The 19,952-nt window shown below is 43.2% G+C and overlaps 1 protein-coding gene across 4 annotated transcripts; it reads left to right on the forward strand.

Moving 5' to 3' along the window:
* Positions 1-2,336: 2,336 nt before the first annotated feature.
* Positions 2,337-19,871, forward strand: AARS2 (alanyl-tRNA synthetase 2, mitochondrial). 4 transcript variants are annotated; one of them, XM_003769087.4, is made up of 22 exons: positions 2,517-2,812; positions 5,612-5,803; positions 6,468-6,613; positions 7,148-7,315; positions 9,180-9,324; positions 10,422-10,567; positions 10,737-10,845; positions 12,084-12,122; positions 12,274-12,385; positions 12,685-12,812; positions 13,310-13,460; positions 14,020-14,192; positions 14,597-14,710; positions 14,881-15,021; positions 16,237-16,374; positions 16,479-16,588; positions 16,762-16,870; positions 17,045-17,167; positions 17,402-17,512; positions 18,097-18,180; positions 18,457-18,567; positions 19,113-19,871. In XM_003769087.4, the coding sequence occupies exons 1-22, from the start codon at positions 2,555-2,557 to the stop codon at positions 19,275-19,277; spliced, it is 2,973 nt and encodes a 990-aa protein (XP_003769135.1). In that variant the 5' UTR covers positions 2,517-2,554; the 3' UTR covers positions 19,278-19,871. The 4 variants fall into 4 exon arrangements, with proteins under 4 accessions (XP_031820620.1, XP_003769135.1, XP_031820621.1 ...); XM_031964761.1 differs by lacking the exon at positions 2,517-2,812 and adding an exon at positions 3,072-3,112 and having other exon boundaries at positions 19,113-19,277; XM_031964762.1 differs by lacking the exon at positions 2,517-2,812 and adding an exon at positions 3,237-3,336 and having other exon boundaries at positions 19,113-19,277.
* The last annotated feature ends 81 nt before the right edge of the window (positions 19,872-19,952 follow it).

The following is a 19,952-nucleotide window of genomic DNA, read 5'->3' on the forward strand; positions in this document are numbered from 1 at the left end:
TACATATAACTCTGCCAGAGAGCTGCAAACTATGGCCTCTGGACCAAATCCAACCTGCCACTGGTTTGGATACAGCTATCAAGTTAAGAATGATGTTACATTTTTAATATAATCCTTATTTAAAAATGTAAAATCCATTCTTAGTTCATAGGCTGCACAAAACAGGCAGCGAGCCAGATCTGGCCCGAAGGCTGGAGTCTGCCAACCCTGAACTCCATCACCCCTCACAATGGACAAAGCATTCTCCCCTGGGATGAAGTTATAATTCTGTGGCTCGGGGTCCGACATCCCCCAAAGTTTGGCACAGGGTTCTACAAGATGCTAAGCACTTAACAAATGGTTTTTGAATGAATGTGTGGCTTAAACTCAAAAAATAGTTTTTTTGGTTTTTTTTTTTAAATAAGTATGTGAGCCATAGGTAAAGGGAGCAGAAAGGGAAATAAGGCTGAAAAAGGGAGTAAGGAAACATTTCAAATTAAATAATAAAAAAGTAAAAATAAATAAAAAAATAAAAATATTCTGAAAAGTAAAAAAAAAATGTTGTTTTTTTTTTTTAAAGAAGTATGTGAGCTATAGGTAAAGGGGGCAGAAAGGGAAACAAGACTGAAAAAGGGAGTAAGGAAACATTTCAAATTAAATAATAAAAAAGTTTCAGGTTGAAAAAATAAATAATTAAAAAAATAAAAACATTCTGAAAAGTGAAAAAAAATGTGGGTTTTTTTTTGTTTAAGAAGTATGTGAGCTATAGGTAAAGGGAGCAGAAAGGGAAACAAGGCTGAAAAAGGGAGTAAGGAAACATTTCAAATTAAATAAAAAAAAAGTAAAAATAAATAAAAAAAAAATATTCTGAAAAATGAAAAAAAATGTGGTTTTTTTTTTTTTTAAGAAGTATGTGAGCTATAGATAAAAAGGGAGTAAGGAAACATTTCAAATTAAATAATAAAAAAGTAAAAATAAATAAAAAAATAAAAATATTCTGAAAAGTGAAAAAAAAATACGGATTTTTTTTTTTTTTAAAGAAGTATGTGAGCTATAGGTAAAGGGAGCAGAAAGGGAAATAAGGCTGAAAAAGGGAGTAAGGAAACATTTCAAATTAAATAATAAAAAAGTAAAAATAAATAAAAAAATAAAAATATTCTGAAAAGTGAAAAAAAAATGTGGTTTGGTTTTTTTTGAGAAGTATGTGAGCTATAGGTAAAAAGGGAGTAAGGAAACATTTCAAATTAAATAATAAAAAAGTAAAAATAGATTTAAAAATAAAAATATTCTGAAAAATGAAAAAAAATGTGTTGTTTTTTTTTGTTTTTTTTTAAGAAGTATGTGAGCTATAGATAAAAAGGGAGTAAGGAAAATTTCAAATTAAATAATAAAAAAGTAAAAATAAATAAAAAAATAAAAATATTCTGAAAAATGAAAAAAAAAATGTGGTTTGTTTTTTTTTGAGAAGTATGTGAGCTATAGGTAAAAAGGGAGTAAGGAAACATTTCAAATTAAATAATAAAAAAGTAAAAATAGATTTAAAAATAAAAATATTCTGAAAAATGAAAAAAAATGTGTTTTTTTTTTTTTTTTTTTTTTTTAAGAAGTATGTGAGCTATAGGTAAAAAGGGAGTAAGGAAACATTTCAAATTAAATAATAAAAAAGTAAAAATAAAAAAATAAAAACATTCTGAAAAGTGAAAAAAAAATGTGGTTTGTTTTTTTTTTTTAAGAAGTGTGTGAGCTATAGGTAAAAAGGGAGTAAGGAAACATTTCAAGTTAAATAATAAAAAAGTTTCAGGTTGAAAAAATAAATTAAAAAAAAACATTCTGAAAAGTGAAAAAAAAATACGGGTTTGTTTGCCTTCTAGTTCTGCTGATTATTCCACGTGAACACAGGCAAATCACTCCCTCTCCTTTGACCTCAAAAATGCAAAAATAATCTCGCTCCAGATTTCATAATAATTCACCCTCCCCTAGCGCTTCACGGTTACGAAGCGCTTGCCCCGGCACAACACCGCAGACAAGCGATGCAAACACGATTACGCTGGTTTTGCCCAGAGGGGAACCGAAGCTCAGCGACATACAAGGAGGCGCCAGCCACCATGACTCAGTGAGGTTGGTTCCCGCCGCAGCTCAGTCCGCGACAAAGGCAAAGCCCTGAGCCGGGAGGTAGGGAAAGCTAAACGCAAACCCTACCTTTGTTCTGAAAGCCTTCCTGACTTCTCTGTCGACCAGAAAATAAAATAAACCTGTTGCTGTTATTGCGGTGTCACTTGTAATGGTTAAGATCCTGGGTTTGTCCTTGGACAATTCATTGAACTCTAACCTCTGGGAGCCACTTCCCGCATCTGTAAGAGGAGGGAGTTTGGTTTAGATGACTGAAAATCCTTTCTAGTTTTATGTCTATCTCATATGTGACGTGGAATGAATTCCGGCGAGGAAAGAGCGCTCAAATGTGAAGGTCCTGGTCCCGGCAGAGGTCGCTGCAAAAAATGTCCCTCCTCACTCGCCATCATCTCCTTCTCGCGGTAAACGTGACCCTCGACCTCAGAAGCTTCTGCCAGAAAGAAAGATGGCGGCAGCGTTGGCGGCGACAGGCCGCCTGCAGCAAGCCCTCCGAAGGGTACCGGCATGGAAAAGGCCCTGCTCAGGAGCCCGGACGCGCCACCGCCAGCTTTCCTCCAGCCCTCCTCAACCTTCGGCCTCGGCCGTGAGAACCGCCTTCCTTCATTTCTTCCGGGACCGTTACGGCCACCAGCTAGTGCCCTCTGCTTCCGTACGGCCTAGAAGCGACCCCGGCCTCCTCTTTGTCAATGCGGGAATGAACCAGGTGGGGGCGGGACCTCAGGACCGGGAGCGAGACACGATTTGCTGGGGGGGGCGGGGCTTGGGAGAGGCCCTGAGGAAGCTGAGTGGTTGGGAGCCGAGAGGGTGGGGCTTATGGGAGGCGCGAATGGGAAAAGTAAAGAGAAGCCGCGTAGGAGGCGAGGCCTGGGGTTTCGGGGCGGCACCTAGGCGCCATGGGGGTGAGAGGGGGTGAGAGGGGGGTGAGAGGGGGTGAGAGGGGGAGAGGGGGGTGAGGGGGTGAGAACTAGTGCTCCACGCTCCGGGCGTTTTGCCTGAAGAAAAGGTGGAGCAGTTTCAGGACTAAAACTCCCTCGTGGGGAAAGGCTCGGAAATGCGGAGACACGGGGGAGATCCAGCCCCTGTCTTTCAGCTTCTTGTAGTACGGAAGCGTTGGGAACGGTTGGGGTCTGCTCAGCCGGCGGGAAAATCACTTAACTCCGTTCAGTCACTGTCTCTAAAGTGGATATAAGAGCATCTAACTCTGGATTACGGCGAATTTCAAATAAAGTAACCTGTTAAAGTGCTTTTTAAATCTTAGAGGCCTATGTCCCTTTACTTAGTAAAGTAGTAGCTGCTACTACGACTCCTCCTCCTGTAATAATAATTACAACGGGACGGCACAATGAATAAAGCTCCAGGCCTGAAGTCAGCTTTCTGAGTTCAAATCTGGACCCTGACGCTTACTGGTTGTATGAGCCTAGGCAAGGCACTTAATCCTATCGCCCTCAGCTTCCTCCGCTGTAAATGAGCTGGAGAAGCAAATGGCAAACCTTTCGTTGTCCTTGCCAGGTGGGGTTTTGAAGAGTCGGACCGGGCTGAAAAGTGATGAGCCGCAAATAGTACTGCTATTACTGGCTGGTTGCACAGTGGATTTATTTATTTATTTATTTATTTATTTATTTATAACTAAATAAACCCCCTTAGCCCTAAGAAAGCTCATTTTTTTTTGGTTTTTTAATTATAGTAACTTTTTATTGACAGAATAAAGAGCTCATCTTAAGGCCACACAGTGGATTTATTGTTTTTTTTTTTTTTTTAACTAAATAAACCCCCTCAGCCCTAATTTTTTTTTATTTTTTTAATTATAGTATTTATTTTTTTAATTATAGTAACTTTTTATTGACAGAATAAAGAGCTTATCTTAAGGCCACACAGTGGATTTATTGTTTTGTTTTTTTTTTTAACTAAATAAACCCTCAGCCCTAATTTTTTTTATTTTTTAAATTATAGTATTTATTTTTTTAATTATAGTAACTTTTTATTGACAGAATAAAGAGCTCATCTTAAGGCCACACAGTGGATTTATTGGGTTTTTTTTTTTTTTTTAACTAAATAAACCCCCTCAGCCCTAATAAAGAGCTTATTTTAGGACCAAACTAAATTGTCTCCATTTTAAAATATAGTCCTGTTTCTGGGTCTTCTTTTCTAGTCATAGAATCAATCATCCACTATTTATTAAACACCTGTTATGTGCCAAGCCTTGTGCTGTACCCTGGGGATAGAATTCCTTCCCTCATGCAATTTATATTCTGTATGGATTTATATTTCCAGTCTTTTCTGCATCTCCACATATATATATATATATGCATATATATATATATATATATATATATATATATATATATATATATCATTTAAAACTGGATATCCAGAGACATCTCAAACTCATGTCTAAAACAGAACTTTTCTTTTTTCTTAGGCTCTCCCCTCTTCCAAACACTTATCAAATACATCACCATCCTTCCAGCTTCCAAGATTTTTAATCCTGAAATTATTCTTGATTCTTCATTTTTCCTTGTCCCTTATATCCAATCAGTGACAAGATCTCCTTATCTCACTTTCTGATCACTTCCCTCATTACCTCTCATCTAGATTACTTCAACTATTTCGGAATTAGTCTCTTTCTACTCCCATTCATCCCATACACTACCATGTAAGTGATTTTTCTTAAGCATGGTCTGACCATGTCACTACCCTACACAATTATCGCTGGTTGTTCCCTGTCACTTCTAAGTTAACATATAAACTTTTCTCTTTAGTTTTTAAAGCCCTTCAAAACCTGATCCTTGGCTATCTTTCTAGCTTTCCTTCCATACTCTCTGAGCCAAATGGGCCCTCTTTCTATTTCCACATGATACTCCATCCTGATCATCTCCTGGTTCTAGAATGTATCCCACCCTCGCTGTCAACTTGAAGAAACCCTCTCTTCCTTTGAGGCACAGCTCAAGCACTGCTTCTATATATTATGTAGAATATGTGTATAATTTAAGTTTTTTACGAGTAATGATTATTTCATACTTTGAAAGGATTCTTGCATAGTGCCCAACGGACAGTACTACAATTAACAAATGTATATTCATTAATTGTTTTAAAGTTGATTAGATGAGAACTGAGAATCTTAGAGATCAGATAGCTAATCATCCTCATTTTAAAGGCAACAACAGATGTGTCTTTCTCCCATCCAATAAGAAGTCATTCTGAGCCCACTTTCCACCTTTCCTATACTTGGCTAGCAATGTGGGAACATGACATAATGGAATACAGGTTGGATCGGAGTCTAAGTGTGGGTCCTGACTCAGCCAATTAGCTGATACATATCCATCTTTGAGCAAATCATTTAATCTGTTTGGGGCTTAGCAACCTACATGGAAACATGGGGATTGTCTATTGTTGTCTACTATTGTCTCCCCAGGTGGTTGTGAGGATGAGAAAAGATTATATGTGTAATAATAAAGTGTGAGTTATTAATTGTGGAATCCACTTATATGTACTTTGATCCTAGTTCAAACCAATTTTCTTGGGCACAGTGGACCCTCGAAGTGAGTTGGCACGGTTCCGTCGAGTAGCCAACAGCCAGAAGTGTGTTCGGACAGGAGGAAAGCATAATGACCTAGAGGATGTGGGCCGAGACCTTTCTCACCACACCTTTTTTGAGATGCTTGGCAACTGGGCATTTGGAGGGGAATACTTTAAGGTGAGTTGATAGAAGATGTTGCAATCAGGAAAAAAAAAATTCAGGATTTAGTTGAGAGGGGCAGCTAGCACAGTGGATGGAGCACCAGCCCTGAAGTCAGGAGGATCTGAGTTCAAATTTGATCTCAGACACTTAAAACTTCCTAGCTTTATGACTCTGGGTAAGTCACTTAACCTCAAGTGACTCAACCAAAAATAAAAATAAAAAGATTTATCAGAGAAAGGTGTTGTAAGTCAGTAGATCCCTGTTCCTTCCTCTGTCTTTCAGGCTTCCTTTGTGTAGACACGGGGGAGAACACAAATGAGCACCTATTTCCTATGTTCCTATGTCAAATAGCTACTGAATGAAGGATACAGACTCAAAATACTCTGTCAGAGGTAGGGTTTTCTGAAGGCTGGAATGTCCAAAAAAAGCCTTTTAGAGGAAGTGAGACTTCACCTGGGTTCTTAAGAAAGCCTAAAATTTATGGAAGCCAAAAGTAAAAGGGAGGACATCTCAGGAGGAGCGGATACATTAGGGAAAAATTTAGAAACCAGAATATATGTGGTGGGTTCAGGAAGACAAGAAATATAATTTAAATGAATGTAGTACAAAGAAAGGGCTGGGTTATATAGTAGGGTTACAGAAGTGGATTTCCCCTTAACAATTATCATTCCTTATTTAGGAAGAGGCCTGCAGCATGGCCTGGGAGCTGTTGACCCAAGTCTATGGAATTCCCCAGGACAGGCTGTGGGTTACCTACTTTGATGGTAACCCTTCTGAGGGGTTGGCCCCAGACTACGAAAGCAGGGATATCTGGCTCAGCTTGGGGTAAGCATGGTATTAAAGAGTTCTAAAATTATGAGACTAGCCTTTGGAAAGCTGCCAACTTGCATCCTGTATTTTTGGTTCTCTGGGGAAAAAAGGGAAAGGGGAGGAGTAAAGATCTCCAGTACTCAAGCACAGTCAAAATTAAGATTTTGCAAGATTTAAGCAAAAATTAAGCAAGATAGGCATTTTTGCAGGGCACAGTACACATTGAGAAGGTATTAGAAATGAAGGACATTTTAAAATGTTACTCTGTATAAATAGCCACATTTAAAACACCAGATAATCTTGTTCTCTGTGACAGCCAGGTATTTATATTGTGATGAGTCAGCTTGTATGTGTTACAGTAAAAGCCTCCAAAAGAAGAATAATTTTCAAACTTGACCTAGGATCCACAAATGCTCTTGTCTTAGAAGACCCCAAGCTGAAGCTGACAAGTCACAGTTCAAGCTATTTATAGATCAAGACTCTAGATTTTCCTGTAGATTACTTAACACTACCAACACTCAGCTGTTTTTTCCCCCCCACTTAACCTAGGGTACCTTCTACTCGGGTGCTTCCCTTTGGGTCAATGGAGAACTTCTGGGAGATGGGTGAGACAGGACCTTGTGGACCGTGTACTGAAATCCACTATGATCTATCAGCAGGAGTGGGTCCTCCCCAACTGGTAGAACTCTGGAATCTTGTCTTCATGCAGTACAACAGGTAACAAAGTAGCATGATATCATGGAAATAATGCTGACCTGGGCATCAGGAAACCTGGATTCTGGTCCCGTTAATTAGCTGTGTAAATATGGGCAAGACACTATACTGGATTAGGGTTTCCCAAACATTGGGCATGAAATGGATTGATGGACACTGTGATTGTTATTCTGGGATCCCAGAGATCTAAAAGGTAAACCTGTAACAGCAGGATGAAAGGGAGAGTTAGATAAACTTTAGTGGAAATAAGCCAAATTTCATACCAAATTGTTGCAATATGGAATATGTGTCTCTTTTTTTCTTTTTTAAAAAAAGTTTAATGTGTCATTCATGACAAATAAATCACTCCTACTTCATGAGAGATAACTTGTAATAAGAATATAACAAATAAAAGTAATAATACAGTAATCTCACCTAAAAGTGCATACAACAGTTTATATCTGTAGCACTCCTCCCCATCTCTAATTTTTTTAAAAAATATGTTTCTGCCTCTGACCCCACCCTGTTAAGGGGGGGAAAAGGAAAATATTTCTTGGAACAAATATGCTTAGCAAAATTTAAAAAAAATTATCTCAATGGCTGTATACATGTATGCATATTTCATTCCACATCCTAAATTTTAAATTTATGTAAAGAGCTGTCACATCATCAGCCTTGTGAAATTCTGAATCATTATATTGATAGTTCTTAAAGCAAGTTCTCAAGAGTTGTTTTTACAATGTTGTCATTGTAAAAACTGTTTTCCTGCTTCTGCCTATTTCATTCTTCATCAGTTTATAAAATTTCTTTTAAAGTGTTCATTTTTATGATATTAATATTGTAATACACATTTTGGTTTTGTGTTTTTCAAAATATAACTTTTTTATTAAAAACAGTAGCAAAAAATAGAAAAAAATAAATGAACTTTTCCTTAAAATGATAAATGGTGTATGTCTAAAACCAAAAGCTACTATTATTTGTCATAGAGATAAACTAGAATCCTTTCCAATAAATTCAAAGGCAAAGCAAGGATATTTGTTGTCACTACTTCTATTTTACATACTAGAAATACTGGATATAATAATAAGATAAGAAAAAGAAACTGGGGAATTATTATAAGTAAAGAAGAAATATAATTCTCACTTTTTATAGATGAAATGATAATGTATTAAAGATAATGTATTAAATTAAATTAAAGATAATGTATTAAAGAATGTAAATGATAATGTATTAGAGAATGCTAAGATTAGTCGAAGTCGAATCAAGAAGATTAATCGAAACAAATTCATCAACTTGCAGAATATAGAATCCACAGAAATCATTAGTCATATAATGCCAACAAAATATAGTAGAAAGAGAAGTTCCATTTAAAATCACTACAATTTGTATAAGACTTAGAAATTTATCTTTCAAGTTGTTTCAATACATATAACTTTTTGCTTAATATTCTCAAAAGACTACTCTCAGTATTATTTTCTCACTAAGCCCTTATTCACAGCTCATGTTAAACAGTTTTAAGGTCATTGCATTATATGATTTCTAAGATCCTATCTGGTTCTAAAGTTGCAAGAGAGAAAGGTGAAGGATATGTAGAAACAGAGGCTGACATTGAGATATACTTGCCTAGGAAAGGAATTCTGAATCCTAATGGGAAGTGCAGAACTGGAACAAGAAGGTGACTGCCTCCATTGATGGTTGGTCATGATTGGTGGCCATGAGTCCTGGTGCATAGCCCTGCAGGGAGGGCTGATCAGGTCCCTACCACTGTTACCATCACTCTTTCCCTTTCCCTAGTATTTTACCTTATGCTTAGAACTCTGAGGGAATCATCTTTCTGAGGGAACTATCAATGCATATAAGCCCTTGGTAACTAACCTGTTTTCATCAGGGAAGCAGACAGAAGCCTGCAACCCCTGCCCCAGCGGCATGTGGACACTGGCATGGGCCTGGAAAGGCTGGTAGCCGTGTTGCAGAACAAACATTCTACTTATGATACAGATCTCTTCTCCCCGCTGCTTACAGCTATACATCAGGTACCTTTCCCCGTCGCCCCCTAAGAGATCCTTCTGACCTGTCCTGCTTGGACCCAAGACCAAACTCAGCCTTTCCCAGACCCAACCTGCCCAGATCCTGCTTGTGGGCACGTCAGAGTGATAAAGAACAATAGCCATCCCAAAGTCACAAAGCACATCCACAATAGAGCAGGCAAGGATTTGGCATTTGGTATGAGCAGGTTCATTTCCTGCTCAGTGCTGTTTGCCTTTTGTGGGCTTGTCTTATGCCCAAGGGTCAGATCCCAGTTCTGCTGCTTACAGCTGTGACCTCAATCAAGCCTCTTTTCTTCTCGGCACTTCAGTGTCCTCACCTAAAAAACAGGTATTTGGACTAGATCACCTAAGGAAGGACTCTTTCAATCTCCAACTTGTGCATGTGATAGAGGGCAGAGCCCGGGGATTGGCCGAAGGTTTGGCTTTGAATCTTGGCTTGGCCACTTATCTCCCAGACAAGTCATTAACCTTCCCTAGGCCCCGGCTTTTGTTTCTATAAGGTCAGCAGGTTGGACTGGTTGATCTCTTCGAGTTCTTTCCAGTTCTAAAGCCCTTCAGATCCTGTGACCACTGTCTAAATGTTAAGCTCCCTGAAGGCAGGTAATGGGTTGTTATACTTAAAAGCTAAAACTGGAAAGGACTCCAGAGGCCTTTGAGGCCTCCTGTTTCAAAAATGAGCAATCTGAGGCCCAAGGAAGTTAAATGACACACAGGTTATAAAAATCAGAGGGAGATGAATTAAGTCCTGTAACTACTTTTGAGTGCAGTGGGTACTTGGCAAAAACTTGATTGACTGAGATCCTGATTTTCCACATCCTTGCCAGACCATGTGATGTGGTCAGCTATAGGTATGGCACATGAATAGAGCTCATGAAAATTTCTGCCTCTTTTTGTCCTTCCCCTTGTTCTACCTACCTATCCACCCCATCATTCAACACATGCACACACGCACACACACACACACACACACATGTTGTGTCAGATTTTAAATGTGCCTCAAGTTTGCTCTTGTCTGGGGAGATGAGGTCAGAGGCATGATGTATTATAGGCTGATCCAAGATATGCTTCTCATCACCATCCAGGGCTGCAGGGCACCCCCATACCAGGGTCACGTAGGGGTGGCAGATAAGGGACGCATAGACATGGCATATCGTGTGGTGGCAGACCATGTCCGCACCCTGAGTATCTGTATGGCTGATGGAGTTTACCCCGGCATGACTGGAGCCTCGTAAGTCTCAAAGGCCCACATGGGGCTACAGAGTTGTGGGGAGGGAAGAACAGAGACCTGGAGAGCTATCATGGTGAAGGAGTAGAATCCCTTGATACATCCAATATCTAAGCCTACTGATGGGGAGAGGGGATGTTTCCATTTCTGGATCTGTGTCCTCTGCTTTCAGACTGATTCTCCGCCAAATCCTTCGCCGAGCCATTCGTTTCTCATCAGAGGTACTGCAGGCACCTCCGGGCTTCCTGAGCAGCCTGGTGCCCATTGTTGTGGAGATTCTGGTGAGAGCAGAGCTTCCACCCAATACCCCTTTAGCCCCTGAAATGATTACCCAGGTGATATTTGACTAGACACTATCTGAATTTGGGGCACTTAGGGCTCTTTGCCCCTCAATTTCCTTGTCATTAGGGCCAGGAACAGTGTAAAGTACATATACTGGAACCAAGGATCTAGTATCCAGTGAACAAGGAAATCAGGGAATTTCTCATCTCATAACTCATAGTAATAATAATAATTATAATGATAGCAAACATTTCCAAACCATGTTAGAGTTTACAAGGCATTTTGCAAACTTTATCTTATTTTATTCTCATCATCTCCTTGGAAGATGGAAGCTAGCATTACCCCCATTTTACAGTTGAGAAAATCGAGGCAGACTGAGATGAAATGATTTGCCCAGAGTCACATGGCTAATAAGAATCTGAACTGGAGTTTTCCTGACTCCAAGCCAATGCCCTATTCACTGAGCCACCTGGTCACCTGGAAAGTAGTGGATGATCACTTCATGAGAATGTTGTAGAGGGGTTTCTTATTTGAGTATGGGTTATTTCTACGATTATTTCTAATTCTCTTAATTCTGTGATTAGGGGGTGGAGCAGGGAAGAACAGGGTGGTTAGTTACATGGCAGGACCAGAGGGAGACAGCCTAGTGTGTGAAAGGAGGAGCACAGAACTGGTGGTCAGCCTGTGTTCTAGCTGTGTGACCCTGGGCAAGCCACTCCAGGAGCCTTCGTTTCTTTGTCTTTGGAAGGAAACTGGGAGACTAAATGGTTCTGAGGTCCCTCCATCTCTAACCTTCTGCATTACCTAGAGGGTGGGAGAGAGGGTGAATGAGACTGGGGACATGGCAGAACTTCTTTCTCCTGGCCCATCCCCCTCACCTCTGGGAGTAGAACCTGGGTTTTATCTCTGGCCATGATTATAACACATCAGTCCTACCTGTTGGTGTCCTTGTGGTCTCCTTGCCCTGCTCCGGCCCCAGTCGTGCTTTAGCTGCTGCTTCTCTTACCTCAAGCCTACCTGTGACCCAGAAAGGCCTGAGAAATCAGTTTTAGGGCCAGGGCTGGGGGTGCGGTAGGGGGCTGAATGGTCGCCCAGCTCCTATTCTGAGTAAGGCCTACGAGCCTGATCCTTGAAGGAGGCAGGATCTCACACTGTGGTTATACATGCTAATCCTCAACCATCTAAAGCCTCCCGTTACCCCTGCCTTCCTGCCTATGCCTTTTCTTCCTCCTCCCAGGGAGATGCCTACCCAGAGCTGCAGAAGAACAGATCGCAGGTAGGGGATTCTGGTGGGGTGGAAGGGTGGGGCTTATATGGAGGGAGGAGCTTGGGTCTAAATAGCTGTATGGCAAGAGGGTCCCAGCCTCCTTAGGTAAACGGACCTATTTCCCTTCCTTTGCTCTCATTCCTCTTCCCACCTCCTCAAGATTGTCAGCTTGATCACAGAGGAAGAAGGCGCCTTCCTATCCTGCCTAGAACGAGGCCGCCGCATCATCGAGCGAACCCTGAGTCAGCTGGGCCCCTCTGAGCTGTTCCCAGGTAGGCACGGTCTGGGCAAGAATGGTAGGGTAGGGGTAGGGAACAGCTTCAGAAAGTGTGATGCTCTCCTACTTCTGGCTCTATGTTCTTAGAGTAACCTAAATAAAGCTTCTGGTTATCCTTATATACTAAGGATCTTCCAATCTAGATGCTTTGCTTTGATACTGAGTTGAGAGACCACCGGGCCAGGGCCTGGGAACCAAGCAGAGTCTGGGATTAGAAGGCCTTCCTTCCCTCTCTTTATCCATTCCCTTCCCTTTGTCTTATCTCTTATGTTCTTGGCCCCTTTTTTCTTTAAGCTGAAGTAGCCTGGTCTTTATCTGGGAACCTGGGGCTGCCCTTGGACTTGGTGGGGCTGATGCTGGAGGAGAAGGGTATCCAGCTGGACTCAGCTGGTCTGCAGCAGCTCTCCCAGGAGGAGGCCCAGGTAATTGGATGACTCAGGGAAGCGCAACTAGCTAAATGCTAGAATCCAAGTCACTTCCTCAGATGTTCTCTTGGTCCCCTGGGGGAGGAGGGTGTCTTCCACCTATCCTAAACATCCCTTTGTGTGGAAGGCTATGACCAGTGGGAGGACTAACGGAGACCTGGTCCCCACCCTCAACGAGCTCCACTCTGGGAGAGACAGACCTTATCTATATATTCTCTAGTCATAAACCATAGACAGAAATAAGAGCAAATGCTGAGTTGCCGGGTCCATCAGTGTAAAGACATGGAGTAAAGGGGCTGAATGACAGGTTCATTTCTCCCTAAAGTTCTCCTATTGTAAAAATAGAAGTGAGAGGCAAGAAGTTGCTATGGTTCTAAGAACACCGAGATTGTTTCAGCTTTGGGACCTGTTATATCCTGAGTCAAGGTGTCCCTCAATACCATCCCATCACTAGAGGATCTAGCCCTTACTCTCCTCTTTACTTTACCCTATAGCGTCGGAGCCAAGCACAACAGGCAAAGCCAGCGGAGAAATTGGAATTGTGCCTGGATGTCCATGCCTTGGGCCATCTGCGGAAGCAAGGGGTCCCCCCAACGGATGACTCTTCCAAGTATAATTACTCATTGCTTCCTAATGGGTGTTATGGTGAGAGTCCGTGTGGGAAGAAGGGTGAGGGAGATTATAGTTTAGGGACCTGTTTCTTCTCTCCCCCTTCTACTCACAAGGGACTTCAGTGGGGGAGCTGTCCTGATAAAAAGGTATGACCACTACCATACCCATTGTTCAGAGGGAGCCACCAGATGTCGCTGTGGACTCATCACCCATTTCTGCCTCCCCAGCAGAATGGAACGGATGGCTAAATCTCTTAGGGCCTAAAACAGAAAAGAACCTTAGAGACCATGCAGTTCATAGGTTCTTGCCTTTTTTCTATCATGGGCCTTTTCAATAGTCTAGTGAAAACTGTGTCCCCCTTCTCAAAATAATGTTTTTAAATCAATAAAATACATAGTCACAAAAGAAACCGATCATGTTAAAGTACAGTTATCAAAAAAAAATTTTTTTTAAATTCGCAGACCCAGGTCCTGAAGAGCAGGTCTAGTCCAATCCCCTCATGAATCAGCAAACTCCCCATAAACCCAATGTCCATCTTAGCTTACCTTCCTTCTCCTAGCACTGACTCTTTTTTTCCTCTTCTTCCCTGCAGAATTTGGAACCTGTGAAGCTGAGATAATACGGTTGTATAGCCTAGATGGGGTGGCCATAGACTCAGTTGGAGGGGGTCAACGTTGTGGCCTCCTCCTGGATAAGACCTGCTTCTATGCTGAGCAAGGGGGCCAGGCTTCTGACCGTGGCTACCTGATATGCAAAGGGCAACAAGTGAGCCAGGCTCTGTTACCCCACGGATTTCTCCCCAATCATGTTCTTCCCCAATCATGCTTTATAAACTCATCTCTCCTCTGTGAATTTCTATAATATTGCTTTCCACCTCTTGTAAGATACAAGATATCCTTTCTACCAGCTGTAGGCTCTTTGAGAGCAGAAATTGTCTTATTCATCACTATCCCATAGCATGATTTTCACCACCACCCCATATCTGCTGATTGTCCCTCTGCATACATCCTCATGACTGGATCCCCCTCTCCCTTTCATCTACCCTGAATCCCAGAGGGAATCAGCCTGAGAGTTTGGTTGCTCTGCTGGTAGTAGAGCTGTGAGGGAAGGAGATGGGGTCATAGAGAAGACTGAAAGTGAAGGATCTTATCTTTCTGTGTTTCCTTGAGGATGTGCTGTTCCCAGTCATTGGGGCCCAGACGTATGGGGGTTTCATTCTGCATGAGGTGATAGCCCCTGAAACCTTGAAGGTGGGAGACCAGGTACAGCTGTATGTAGATGAGGTAAGGCCTTCCTACCACCCCACTTTTCAGGGCTTCTTGGGACTAAGAGCAGAAGGGAAGAAGGATGTCCTAGAACTTGTTTGGCTGACCACACCCCACCTGCCTCCCTGCTCACCTCTTTCCCTTCACCGCCTTTTCCCAGGTTAATTGTGAGAATTCTTGTATTGTAGGAATGGCGTCTGGGCTGCATGAAGAAACATACAGCTACCCATTTGCTGAGCTGGGCTCTGCGGCAGGAGCTAGGCCCAGGCACTGAGCAGTGTGGCTCCCACCTCAGTCCTGAAAGACTTCGCTTTGATGTGTCCACGCTAGTAAGCAGGACAAGGTTTTGGGGGAATGTATGTGGGTCTGGGGGTAGTATGAAGGGCACAAGCATTAATTTTGAGGTGGGCATACCAGACTCCTGAAAGAGTACAGCCCCTGCCATATGAGGATCATTTAAAAGAAGTGGGGATGTTCTGCATGGAGGAGAGAAGACTTAGGGAGGGACATGGTAACCATCTTCCAAAGGATTGGCAGGGGAACCAGGGACCAGAGTTATTCTCCCTGGTCCAAGAGGACAAAGGAGGGAGCAGACTTGGGCTTGATACGAGAACTTCCTGATGAGAGGTGCTCAAAAGAAGTGATTCAATGAATACAGCACCAGCCCTAAAGTCAGGAGGACCCGAGTTCAAATTTGGCCTCAGATGCTTAATAGCAAGTGTGACTCTGGGCAAGTCACTTAATTCCAATTGTTTCAAAAAAAGAAAAGGTTGTGGGCCCTAGATGTAGAGGTCTCCAAGCAGAGGCTTCAAAGCCACGTGTTAGGAGAGTTCTAGAGGGCATTGCTTTTAGGGGTGGATTGGAATAGACCGCTGGAATCTTTTCCTGCTCTGATTGTGTGACATGGGAAGATAGGGAAGTCAATGATATTGCATAATACATACATAAATATTATATAATAATACATAAAACATCTACAGATAGATACCTTTAATTAGATCTTTGTTTCCCCTCCTTCAAAATGAGATTGGTAGGCTATGTGGTTCCCTTCTAGCTCCGACATTGTTTTATTCCATGAGTTCTTCATGGAAGACACACCAGACCTAATTTGAGTGAAGGTGAAAGAGCATCTGTTCTTCCTGTCTACATAATTTGCTTATTTAATACATTTTAGAGATCACTTCCCTTTTCTCTGCCCACCTATATCTTTCTATTCTTTCTGTGTCTGGCTCAAAACCCACCCCTTCAGGAATCTTCTGGGTAGCCATCCAATATCTCAGCCTTTCTCTTTACTTAGGTGATGATTATGAATAGAGCTCCTTTACTTTGTAGATTATAAGATTCCTAAAGGCAGAAATCTGGTCCTTTTCTTCTTTAGATCACCTTATAACAATGAGTTCAGTTTTTGATTAACAGATCTCTTATATGATTCACTGGTTTTGAGAATCATCAGATCCACCAGTTATTGAGCCACCTACCATAAATGCTTATTTATGAAGAAATACATCCAGGGGAGTCACTCTCTCCTCTCCTTATTTCTCCAGGCCTCATTGACACCCAAGCAGCTTCAGACAGTGGAGAAAACTATCCAAGAGGCTGTGGGGAGGGATGAGCCTGTATATATGGCTGAGGTGGCTCTGGAGCTGACTACCCAAGTTCCAGGTTTACGATCACTTAATGAGGTAAGAGGGAAAGTAAGAAAGGTAAGGATTCAGTAGAAGATTCAGAAAAGCTTCTTTCTTTGAGATGAGGATCTTAAATGTACCTACTCTTCCATCTGCCACAGATATACCCTGATCCTGTTCGGGTGGTGTCTGTGGGGGTACCAGTAGCCAGTGTCCTGGCCCCTACCTCTCAGGCTGCACTGCATACCTCCGTAGAACTGTGTTGTGGCACGTGAGTCACCCCATTCTGTCCCATTGCCTCCTGTGCCTTACATTCCTCTAAGTCTTGGTGTTTCCATGTCTCCATTAACCTTTCCACCTCTCCTTACCCATTTTCCAAAGCGGACATCTGGATTTTTCTCTTGAATGCCCTTCCTCAAACCATCTCTGTTTCCTTTGCCCTAGGCACCTCTTACGCACAGGGGCCATAGGAGACCTGACTATTGTGGGGGAACGACAGCTGTCCAAGGGCATCATCCGTTTGGTGGCTGTCACTGGAGAGCAGGCCCAGCAGGTCAGTGAACACACGGGAAGAGCGAGAAAAGACAGTTGAAAGTGAAAAGAGAAGGGATCCCTAGCTGAGAAAGGCAGTCTGGAAAAAGCACAACAGCCCCTAAGATCTTTGGTACAGGAAGGTCATCTTAAGAGTAATTGTGGCTAATAGATAATCCTTTTTTCCACTTGCCAGGCCCGTGACGTTGGTCAGAATCTGGCTGAAGAGGTTGAAGCAACTGTAGCTCGATTGAGCCAGGGGAATCAGGATATCAGAATGGCTCAGCAATTATCAAAGGATGTGGGACGGCTCAGTGATGTGAGGACTATGTACTGTCTCTTACCCCTTTCCTTCTACTAGTCCAAGCCCATCTCAAGTCCCCCTGTCTCTTACCAAGAAGGTTAACAGAGAGGGACCAGACTGGACACACTCTGCTGGGAATTTTTGAGTGGGAAGGTGTTGGAGTGGGTGCTTTGGGCCCAGACCCTACCTCTGTTCTGGAGCACTGTTAGACTGGAAATGTAGGTGTGATGCTGGCTTCTCTGACCACAGACAGTGGACACAGTTGTGATGCCCCAGTGGCAGCGTCGAGAGCTGCAGGCGGTCCTGAAGAAGCTGCAGCGTCGTGCCAACACTGCCATCCGAAAACTGGAGGTGGAGTTGGTAAGGGAACAGTCTGTGGGGGGCACATGGGGGCAGAGCCCTGTCCCGTAGCTTGGAATGTGCAGAGAAGTGGCTTCCCCATCACATAGACGGCATACATCACAGAACTGGCCCAGACCAGTCCAGAGCAGTTTTACAGGGTGGGAAATGGGGAAGTCAGATCTTGGTCATAAGGAAGACTTCCAGAATAAGGAGGTCTGGAATGATGTGGAGTCAAGGCAGAACGGAGAAAGAGGCCAGGGCCTAGGCTTATCAAAAAGCAGCTTGCCTAGGATGGTGGAAGTCCTAAACAGAATTTACACAGTTTTTGCAGAACACTGAGGGCTAACCACCTCAGAATCCTTGCCATGCTTCTCAGAACCTATAGGGAGTATCGGGCCAGGATAAGTGGAAGGAATAATGCTGAGATCAGGCTAGAATACCTGGAGTGGGAATTGCTCTCTCACAGCTCAGGGAAGAGGGAAAAAGGAATATATGGAGAATGATAGCATTTTGGGACTGTCCCTCTCCACCTCTCTCCAACCTCGCACTCAGATAACATGCTCTTCTCTCTCTATTCCCTTGCTCCCTTCTCTGTTCTCTAGGCCACAGCAAAAACCCAGGAGCTTCTGGAGAGACACCCTGTGGGGCCCTTCATTATAGATGCAGTCCCGGCTGAGTCCCTCTCAGTATGTCATAGGGAGCAGTCAGAAGACGGGGTCTCCTAAAGAGGGAGGGGAACAGAGGAAGTGGCTGAGCTTCAGGAGAAAGGAGGGAAGAAGCTGGGATACAGACAAGGGTAATAGAAATAAGAATTGTGGCGGTGAGGATCTTTAGAAAGAAAAGAACCAGGGGTCAAGAGGACACTAGTGGGAAAGACCAGTAATTAGTGAAGGAAAGGGCCAAAGGGAACCATGGGGCCACTGAATCGCCATGTCTCAGGATGATTCTCCCTACCTTCCCAGCTGCTAGTGAAGGTGGCGAAACAGCTGTGTGAGCAAGTCCCTGGCACCTCCGTGTTACTGCTCAGTGCCCAGGCCCCAGGGAAGGTCCTGTGTGCCTGTCAGGTGGCTCAGGTGAGTGGACAGGGCAGAGGTATGCCATCATCCTTCATCCCACCTCTCCTTTCTTGGCTAAATAGTTAAAATGGGAGATGTCATCTGGCCCATGTTGACATCTCTTTATCCATCTCTCTTCTCCAATAATAGTTGGGATGGGGAGGAGCTACAGGAAAGGGATTCACAGATAATCCAGGGAAGGGAATTTTTCCTGTTATTAAAAACACTGCCCACCAAGAGAAAGAAAATATTATTCAGTCACTCATCCCAGTATATAACAATATTCACATGTTCTCTTCCACTGCATTTATGATTTGAAGTTCTATGACTCTGTCACTTAGCAGGGACAGAACCCCTAGTCCCTGAAGCTCTGAGTCTTGTGAACCCAAGGGCTAAGTAATAGCTTTCATTGTCTCCCCTCCCTGTCTTAAATCTGACTTCTAACATGATTTCCCTAATAAAACCAACCACAAATAAGGGCACACCAGTAAGTTCCTTTCTGGAGCTTTGTGCTGCTGGTGAGGGGCAGTAGGAAGGTCAGTTCCTGTTTGTTCTTTCTCTAGGATGCAGTCCCTACCTTCACTGCTGAAACCTGGGCATCGGTTGTGTGTAGCCAGATGGGAGGCAAGGCCTGGGGCTCCCGAGTTGTGGCACAGGGCACGGGCAACACTGGTGATGTGGAGGCCATGCTGAACATTGCCCGATCCTTTGCTCTCAGCCAGCTCTAACCCAGGACTTTGGGGGTGAAGTGGAGCAGGAGTCGGAGGCCCAGTGCCTAACAACTAAGAAACGAGGGATGGAGACAGAAGCAGGAACATGAGAAGAGCCACGGCATAACTATCTCTTGGTCCTTTGTCTGGGCCAGCTTTCCCGTTGTGGGGCAGGGCTCTGAGACTCGATGATCCCAGAAGAATAACTGCTCCCTCACAGCTCAGGGAAGAGGGAAAAAGGAATATATGGAGAATAATGACATTTTGGGACTGCCCCTCCCTCACCTCAGAGGGAGGAGGAAACTGTCTGGGCTGTTACTAGGAAGGAAAGGGCCCTTCCTTTCCCCTCCCATCTCAAACTGCTCTGGGCATCCATCACTTCTGCTTGTTCCCTCAGGCCTGCCTTGGGGATGGGAGGGACTTAGGACTAGCCTAGGATCTGAGCCCTTGCTCCCCACTGATTCAGAGTCTCTGCAGATGGCTTCAAACCAGGCTGAGCCACAGGGAGGAGCCCAGCCCTCTTGGTCTCCAAAACTAAAAATGTAAGGGTCTTGGGTCCCTGGAATTCTGGGGAAACTCAGATCAGACTGAATATTAAACAACATTTCTGCATTTGAGTCCCTCCTGCTGGTCCTCTCTAGGACATCCAAGGTCACAACAGGACTCCCTGATGAAATGATAGCCTCTCTTCCT

The sequence above is a fragment of the Sarcophilus harrisii genome, chromosome 4 (assembly GCF_902635505.1).
Source record: "Sarcophilus harrisii chromosome 4, mSarHar1.11, whole genome shotgun sequence".
Taxonomy (NCBI): Eukaryota; Metazoa; Chordata; class Mammalia; order Dasyuromorphia; family Dasyuridae; genus Sarcophilus; species Sarcophilus harrisii.